Consider the following 8989-nt stretch of genomic DNA (forward strand, 5'->3'; position numbering starts at 1 on the left):
ACATATTTATACATATATACATATATTTATATCCTTACTTTTTATTAGTTAGTGTTAATATTTATTATTAAAGTGTTTTCACAGCTAGTTTCTCTTCCTTTCTGTGCATTTTTTTATAGTTCTATTGGGTCTTTTTGTTTGAGAACTATCATTATATTTTAGTGTTCAAATGGAAGATAGCTCTTATTGGAAACCGCTGGTTTCTTTTCCAATTTTATTTATTTATTTATTTATTGCATTTTTATAGTTCTATTGGGTCTTTTTGTTTGAGAACTATCATTATATTTTAGTGTTCAGATGAAAGATAGTTCTTACTCTAATAAAAAAAAGATGATAAATGAATCCGATGAATAATATCTCCCTCATAGTTCAAGAGTAAAAGAAAATAAAAAAAAAATTAATTTCATTGATTGTATGGTTGTTCGATTTTATTTTTTCTCCTCCAAAATTGACATGCTTTGCTAGAAATATTAAGATTAATAATTAATAAGTGAAACAGAATTGATGGAGAAGGTGAGATTGGAGTGTTAGTTGGGAACAAAGTTGATATTAAATTGAAGTGTTGTGTGGAGGAATGGAGCATGTTGTTGTTTGTTGGAGAGATAAGGATTGTGATACTACAACGTTTGGTGTTGATGCATGAACATGCTCTCCATTAGAAAATAAAAATTAATAATTGGTACTATTTAGTTAATGATTTGTCTTGGGACTATCAGTTAATTTTGAAATTATTTGATCAGAGTCATTTATCATATGTTTTTATTGTTTTCAAACATTTTCGTGTGCCGTTTGTTCACTTGTTTGTTTTGTTTTATTTTTGACGTATATTTTTTAATTATTTTTTTACAAAAATAATAAGCCATGTGTTAACACGCGGAACAATATTATTTACACAATATTATACAATTTGAAAACGAGATTTCAATCCTGTACTCTTCATTTATCATTCTAATGAAATAAAATTGAATTACTGGTGGTTGTCTATATTACTAATTAATCTTAGAGAAAAATATAAAATGTTTGTTATCATATATATATATATATACATTTGAAAGACATTGTCTTGTCTCAAAAATTATTTATATTTTAATTTAAAAAACTGATTAATTATTTATTAAAACCATGTTTATACATATACATGAATATATGATTTGAATTATATAAAATAAACAGTCCAAAAATCTTATATATATATATATATATATAAACAACCAGTGCCAAGCAATTTCACTATTTTCAAGGGTGGCAACTATAAAAATCCCTCCATTAAACCGAGATCGGCCCGTTCAGACATAGAGGCCCCAATATACAACAAGTTGGGTTTGCTATCCAGCCCGGCCCATCACTACCAAAACACTCTTATCGGATATCGGGTATTGTAGACCCGAATCCGAAAGAGTCGGGTTTTACATCATAATAATAATAATAACTTCTTATTGGATATCGGGTAAAACCCTAGTTTCCAAATTCCAAACCCGAATCCGCTTTCGGGTCATCATCTTCGATCACTTCCCGTGCATTGCTCAGAGACTTTGTTTTGGATGAGACTTTTGAAAAGCCCGGAAGTCTTTTTTATAAGTTAAGACTTCCGGGTTAAAGATGTTTGTATTGAGCTTTAGCAGTCAGAAAAGTCGAAAAACGCACTTTTTCGGTAGTGATGAGCGAACACGAAAAAAAGTTTGCTTTTAAATTTTATTTTTACACTGCTTTACGAAAGTTTCTAATACTAAACACAAAATATAAAAAAAGTCTTAACTTACTGCTGAAAAGACTTTTTCCGAAAGACTTTCTATTAAAACTTAAAAAAAGTCTTTTTTCGGTAGCCCAACCCAAACAAGGCCCTATTCTCTCTCGGAGGAACACTCTCTTTGTATAAACCCTAATCGCACCAAAGCGAAATCCCAAATTCCCTTCTCCTTAGCTTCGCCACCATGCTTCGCTCCTCATCTCGCTCCCTCCTTCGAAAGGTCAGCTTCATCCCATTTGTAGATGAAATTGCGATTTTTCTGTGATTTTTATTGTTTTTGTTCTCCGTCTTGAGTGGATGTTGAATTCGAAGAATTTTGTTGTGTTTTTCTGAGGATTTTGATTGTGTTTCAGCTTGCGAAGACTTGGATTTATGATCTTCGTGCTAGAAATATTTCGTATGAACCTCTTTCATGGTCTCAAGGAAGCTATGCTACACGAATGCCGCCTCTTTTTCATCATTTGCCTGGTCTCAGGCTTCCTCCCCCTCTTTCTGATCAAATGGAGCGTTTTCCTACCAAGATTACTACTCTCCCGAACGGGTTTAGGATTGCTTCAGAGGATTCCCTGGTGTGTAATCTTTCTGTCTTTTGATTTCTTTTGCTTTCTTATATCTTCAATGGATCATCTTCATTAATCTATAACGAACTTTTCTCACATGTGTTTGCTATAATCTTCTCTGTTTTTTGAAATTATTTGAACTTCTGAATGTGTTTGTTTAAGAAGAATGGAAGGTGATACAGGTTAAAGTGAACAAAAATGAAGTTTTTTCATTGCTATATTGTGACTTTAAGTATATTTTCTAAATTTTACCTTGTGACAGGGTCCTTCTGCTTGTGTTGGACTTTATGTGGACTCTGGTTCTATATATGAGAAGGATGAATCAGTTGGTGTTACTCATCTTCTGGAGAAGATGGCATTTAAGAGCACAAGAAAACGTAGCCATTTGCAAATTGTTCAGGAGATTGAAGCAGCTGGAGGCAATGTGAATGCTTCTGCTTCACGTGAACTGATGGCTTACAGTTATGACACACTGAAGGCTTACTTGCCGCAGGCAATCGAATTGCTTCTTGACTCTGTCATAAACCCTGCTTTTCTCGAAAATGAAGTGCAAGAGCAAGTCAGTATAGTTTTTCTTGCTTTATATATTTGTTGTTCCTATCTATGGTGTTGAAATCTAATCTGATTCATGATGCAGTTGATAAAAGTCAAAGGAGCGATCGGAGAAATGAGTAAAGACCCCCAACAGTTTCTAATTGAATCGCTTCATCATGCTGCTTATTCTAATGCACTGCAAAACCCATTGGTGGCACCTGAGGAGGCATTGAACAGAATAGATGGATCAATTATTAAAAAGTTCTACCATGTAAGCTTTATGAAGCCTTTCTTTACATTTATATACCTGAAATTATGATCATTAGTCATTTCCTGAAAGGAAAAACGTAGGATGTGGTGTAAGTTTTGCGTAAGTTGAAGGCAACATTGTAACCAAAGAGTCTTTTACTTGCAGGAAAATTATACTGCTGATCGAATGGTCTTGGCTGCTTTTGGGGTAGACCATGAACAGTTGTTAGCTATTGCTAAGCCTATTTTGTACGACTTGCCAAAAGGTTTCCCTGTGGAGGTGCCAAAGTCTACTTATGTTGGTGGTGATATCAGACATAAAGTAGACTCAGAGGTAATGTAATATGTTGTGTTGTTATTTATCAATTGTACTGCACATTTCCTTTTTCTTTTCTGATCTTTTATTTATTTCTAGTAGAAAACCCATGTGGCCTTGGCATTTGAAGTTCCCGGTGGCTGGCATCAAGAAAGAGATGCCACAGTTCTTACGCTGTTGCAGGTAGTAAAATTAGCTTTAGGTTGTTTTTCTCTTTTTATTTGTTTGCTTGCTCCCTCAGTGAGGTGCCATTAACAGATGCTTATGGGCGGTGGTGGTTCATTCTCTGCTGGTGGTCCCGGGAAGGGAATGCATTCTCGGCTTTGTGAGTCACTGACTTTCATACTTCTTTTTCTTTCGTCTGTTCATTTATGTTATTCTTTCTGTCTCTCTCTATTAATTGGAAGAGTTTTTTTTGTGTTTTGTTTGGTTTTGTTGAGTATCTATGGCATGATTGCTGAATGGATGCATTTGGTCACATAATCCTATTTGGGAGAAAGAAAATGACAAACAATCCTCTTGCATATGACAAGAAAATCATTTGATATCTGGCAAATATAATTTTTATATAGGATCAGTTCTTCTTGATTTATGACATAATAAATATGAAAAATTGTGGTGGAAGTTGGAATGTTCCTGGTTTCAATACAAAACATCTTTGTTAGTAATTAACTGTACAATGTAGTTCTGTCCATGATTGAATGCAGTCGTTTACTGTTTGTAGAGTGAAATATGTAATTCTGGATAAGTTCCAATTGATGGATTGTAATGCTAGGCATGCTATGACCTATGCAGATCTAAGGGTCCTGAACAAGTACCAGGAAGTACAGTCCTTTTCAGCATTTAGCAGCGTATTTAATGACACTGGTCTTTTTGGAATCCATTTAACTACAGTAAGCGTTTTCTGAGAATATTCTATTCCTTTGTAGAGCATACAAGAAATTACTTATTTTTGTTTATTTTCAAATTATTTCAGGGATCAGATTTTGTGGCCAAAGCAGTAAATGTTGCAGCTAGTGAGTTACTTGCAGTTGCAAGCCCTGGGCAGCGTACGCATACCAGATCTGTGCTAATTTTTTTAGTTTGTTTCTTGACTAGCACTTTTATCATCCTGATCCATGAATGTAATATTCCAGTTACTGAAGTTGAAGTTAATCGAGCTAAGAATGCTACAAAATCAGCAGTCCTGACAAACCTCGAATCAAGAGTAAAATATATTTCATCCATCTTCTAGTGCTGAACCTCAGTTATCTCATACTTCTTTGTTTTACTTTGACAGGCAATTGTAACAGAAGACATTGGGAGGCAAATTGTGACATACGGGTGCAGGTGAAACTTACTGATTCTTTCCAACAACCAGTTTGCATCATCCCCTTCCGTTGAAAGCCGAATTCCATTCTTACTGTTCAGATTGTTTGATTATTTTCATAGGAAACCTGTGGAACATTTCCTAGACATCTTAGATGAGCTGACCCCTGATGATATCACATTAATGGCTCAGAAACTTTTAGCCTCACCGCCAACAATGGCATGCCTTGGAGATGGTTGGTTGCTACTCTTTCTTTCAATATGATTTTTTCTTCATTAATTGGCTAATCATATTTGTTTGTATTGCTGCAGTTGATCGTGTTCCTAGTTACGATTCCATCAGCAATCAATTTCGTACACCTTACTGAAACATATATACATCGGCTTGGCGAGCTCTTCACGGATAGAGGTAGGCCAGGGGCTCATTGAGGTTTGATTTTTGGCATTGCTGCAGCTCATATTATATATATATTGTTAACAATGCATAATTAACATTTTCTTTGTGGAAGCACGGAGTTAGTTTAGTGATTTCCAATTTTATTACAATATTATTAGCCAACCTCCTGCTAGTTCTAAGTAAACGATCATAATACTTCTGATTTTATGAAGTGAAGAACCATTTTATATTTTATTGTTTAAGAGGTTGCTGCTCTCAAGGTATCAGTCCTTGGTCTTGTTTGTCTCGCTTGTTGGATGGGGAACATGCCAAAGTCAACTATGCAATCGAGGGCTTGGTAGGGGATAACATAGTTATTTTATCAATATCTTTTTTATTAAATTTAATTAATATTCATAATAACTAATTTTTAAACATTGTTATTATTGATAAATGCTATATATATAAAAATTTAAAAATTTAAACTCTAAATAATAAATACTAAATTCTAAATCATATATAAATGGTTTAGTGATTTACACTTCAGAGTTTAGGGATTGAGTTTTCAATTTATCATTTACAATTAAAAGTTTTAAATTTAAAATTTAAATAATAATGAAAAATTTTAAAAAAAAATTAAAAAAAAAATAAAGAAAGAATGACGTGAATGCTGGCATAGATATTATTTGGCATTCACGAAAAATCTATTCAAAAAATATATTCAATAAAATTAGATAAGTAAATAAATATAATTGGAGCGTTACTGCACTTATCTTGCTTTCTTCTATTATTGAACTCTTGATGAGACATCAATCATACTAAAGTTCTGGAGGGTTTCCTCAAATTCTCTTTGCAATGATTATTTAAAAAAACAAAACATGCAAAATAAACAAACCATCCATAGAAAGTTATACCAAACGTTCAAAGCAAATACAAGAAAGCAGAGTTTTAACACTCAAAACAAACAACCCCCTTCTTGCACCATCTTTTTTTTTTCCCCTCTTCTTCAAAGGTATATAGAAGGCCAGAGTTGTTAAACATTGGCCACAAGGAAAATCTTCCAGTTCTTAGATTTTATAGGACTGATTCGGTCATAGTAATGTCGTAGCATATGGTATGAATTCTTCACTCCCATTAGAAGAAGCTACCTTCCGGAGGTTGAACCAGCTTCCGGTTGTGTGGTCCTGCCATCTCCTTCTTCAGCTGGGTCAATATGTCTTCCATGGTGTATTCTCGTTGCCAATTCATCAGCATACCGAACTTCTTTGCTTCGACCTGAATCCACACAAAAATCTCTTAGTTGTCATCGCAAAGCTTGTAGTTTTTTCTATAAGAAATAGCATACCGTGTCATAAATTCCAGCCAAAAACCAAACCAAACCACCATGAGAAAACCACATTACAATTAAAATACTCAAACATGAAGAACTGCAAAACAGTGGTTATATTCTAGAAACAGTTGTTTGTTAGGGTTTACCACTCCAGTTTCATGGTTTACACATGTCATGTTGATCCGAGAGTGAAAGCGAACACTAGGAGGCTTCTCAGGGTAATCTTTATCACAGAAAAGCTTTAGCTGATAGATCCGGCCTTCATGAACAGACTGCAGAGAAAAACCGTGAAGAGAATACGGTCAAAACATCACTTGCAGCTCTAAAGTAATGAACCATAAAAAAACCAAATACTTTACATATCAAAAGAATGAAGCATTTGACATTATTAACAAATACATATTACACTACTAACTCAAAACTATGATATGCTTCTTCAAAATAACAATGCCATTTTCTAACCAGCAAATGCTTTAAGGCAAAAGTACTGCCAACCAACCTGAACTATTTCAAATTTCAAGTGGCAACTTCTTAGAAGGTGAAAGTAGGATTCACTATAAATATACCCCACACTACCTCCTATGCATTTATTTAGGGCCACCAACCATTGAATATCTGTTACATGATTATTGCTAAGAGAAGATATGCAAGTCTAACTGTCATATCATGGCCTTTCCACTTCCAAAAATAGTAAGCTAAATAAATATCAATCTAGCAACATCAAGTAACAGAAATCAAAATCTCTGATGAATAACACTTGTTCATGCTATATGCAAGGCACCAACTCCATAACATCACACAGTAAAACATTTGTATAGGAAAAAACTGCTAGATCTTTAGACAGTGTACAAGCTACTAGCTTTCTTCATTGCAGAGACAGCATGTTCATCAAAAGATATAACTGCATTTTTAAACCAAAAAGGAGGTTGTTAACAATAAAGAAACATACATTGTGAGGACCTATTATGGTACCCGTCCAAGACCGCATGTAAATATCATCACCATCATCCATTCCATAGCTAACTGTGCCATCTCCAATCCCCTTCTCTCCACGCTCAAGCTCTTCCAGCAATCTAAAGTTCCGGGGTACTGCAAACCCTCAATTCAGTTAAAATAAATCATCTTCATCAAAGATTAAATGCAAAAACATGAACTTTTAACAGCTGAGATGAAAACTTCATAGTATAAAATAGTATTCAATTTTAGTAAAATCAAATTCATATAAACATAAGATTCTTCAAATATCAATTGCATCCAAAATAGAAACAGAAATGGAACAAGAAAAACAAGTCATCTATGCTTCAATCATCACTTTGAAAACCAAAGATGCATCAATGAAACAAGTGCACACAAGAAGCAATCTACAAGACTCTCATAATCCACAGATTAATACAGAAAACAACAGTCAGAAGTCAATCCACAGAAACATCAAAGAAAAATCCCAACTTTACTCTACCTTGTGAGTAAAACATACAGAATGGAAATTGCCCCAAATCGAGTTGATTTCAATAATGAGGATCTAACCAACGATTAACCCAAAAATATTGCAAAAGAAATCCAAAATCGAAACAAGTAAATCAAATCAAAACGAAATTGGTGATGATCCGAGAGCCAAATCGTCGGAAATACAAAGAAAGAGATCAATGTTTGAGAAGCAAACCTACGACGCCCGATCCTCCAGACCCCATCGTCATCGCCTGAAGAGATTTAGGGCTGCGAAGGAGACGAAGAGGGAATTCGAGATCGAGCAAAGAGAGCGAAGGGAATCACGAAAGGAGAGCGTGAGAGAGAACCAAGAGACGATGATGCTTCAAAAGGAATAAAACCCTTATTTTTTTTTTAGATTTATTTATTTATTTATTTATTCAATTGTCAAATTACCTTTCAACCCTTACTCTTTTATTAGCGTAAATAAATATACTCCACTCTACACAATTTAAAAAAAAAAAACTTAATTTTAATTTTACTTTATAGTTTTTAATTTTTAGAATTTTAAAATAACATGGAAAAATGTTTCTAAAATTAACTATATATTAAGTATAATTTTTTTATAATTTAATTATATTGGTTATTAAAGAGCCAATCAGAGAACGAGAGCGCGGAGCAGTGTTTTTTATTTTTATTTTTATTTTCTTTTCTGGGTTTTCGCTCCATTTCTCAATCGAAGAGAGTTCATCGGTTTTCTACGTTGATGGTGTCTTCGAGGTCGAAGGTATCGATTCTTATGCCTTAACTCTTCTTCGTTTTGGGCTTCTCTGTTCTCTCATTCCGTTCATCGATGAGAAGAGAGTTAGGGCTTTCGTTTGATGCGCGGGAAAGCGTCTATCGATGTTATTTGATTGTGATTTTGTGCCCTTGAACTTCACATTGTGTTTTGATGCGCTTTTTTGGGCAATGATCGTATTATTGCAAGTTCTTATGGTGAAATGCTGTTATTGGAGATGATATCCTTGGTCTGCTATGGATTGCGGATTGAAAGCAAGATCTGGTGGTCTGTTGTTTTGTTTGTTGAATTGATGTTGATAATCCGTTTGTGAATTTACCTTCTCTTTTACAATTTGGATTTAGT

General features: G+C 34.1%; 2 protein-coding genes across 2 annotated transcripts; one reads left to right on the top strand and one right to left on the bottom strand.

Moving 5' to 3' along the window:
* Window positions 1-1836: 1836 nt before the first annotated feature.
* LOC120260868 (mitochondrial-processing peptidase subunit alpha-like) lies at window positions 1837-5343 on the top strand. The gene is made up of 13 exons (XM_039268444.1): window positions 1837-1967; window positions 2101-2316; window positions 2570-2866; window positions 2945-3112; window positions 3257-3424; window positions 3509-3589; window positions 3665-3731; window positions 4202-4299; window positions 4383-4455; window positions 4543-4613; window positions 4686-4735; window positions 4838-4950; window positions 5027-5343. The coding sequence occupies exons 1-13, from the start codon at window positions 1932-1934 to the stop codon at window positions 5080-5082; spliced, it is 1494 nt and encodes a 497-aa protein (XP_039124378.1). The 5' UTR covers window positions 1837-1931; the 3' UTR covers window positions 5083-5343.
* Window positions 5344-5969: 626 nt separating this feature from the next.
* On the bottom strand, window positions 5970-8242 carry LOC120260870 (ubiquitin-conjugating enzyme E2 variant 1C-like). Its single transcript, XM_039268446.1, has 4 exons — window positions 8081-8242; window positions 7370-7509; window positions 6567-6692; window positions 5970-6365 (listed from the first exon to the last, which is right to left on the bottom strand). Exons 1-4 carry the CDS (start codon window positions 8112-8114, stop codon window positions 6225-6227), a joined length of 441 nt encoding a protein of 146 aa, XP_039124380.1. The 5' UTR covers window positions 8115-8242; the 3' UTR covers window positions 5970-6224.
* Between the last annotated feature and the right edge of the window lie 747 nt (window positions 8243-8989).

Source organism: Dioscorea cayenensis, chromosome 5, assembly GCF_009730915.1.
Source record: "Dioscorea cayenensis subsp. rotundata cultivar TDr96_F1 chromosome 5, TDr96_F1_v2_PseudoChromosome.rev07_lg8_w22 25.fasta, whole genome shotgun sequence".
NCBI lineage: Eukaryota > Viridiplantae > Streptophyta > Magnoliopsida > Dioscoreales > Dioscoreaceae > Dioscorea > Dioscorea cayenensis.

Coding starts and splice junctions, on each gene's coding strand:
- LOC120260868 (XM_039268444.1), top strand. CDS start 1,932: ATGCTTCGCTCCTCATCTCGCTCCCTCCTTCGAAAG. Junction 2,317..2,569: donor TTGCTTCAGAGGATTCCCTG/GTGTGTAATCTT, acceptor ACCTTGTGACAG/GGTCCTTCTGCTTGTGTTGG. Junction 3,425..3,508: donor GACATAAAGTAGACTCAGAG/GTAATGTAATAT, acceptor TATTTCTAGTAG/AAAACCCATGTGGCCTTGGC.
- LOC120260870 (XM_039268446.1), bottom strand. CDS start 8,114: ATGACGATGGGGTCTGGAGGATCGGGCGTCGTAG. Junction 6,693..7,369: donor CCATAATAGGTCCTCACAAT/GTATGTTTCTTT, acceptor TTTTCTCTGCAG/TCTGTTCATGAAGGCCGGAT. Junction 6,366..6,566: donor TAAACCATGAAACTGGAGTG/GTAAACCCTAAC, acceptor GTGTGGATTCAG/GTCGAAGCAAAGAAGTTCGG.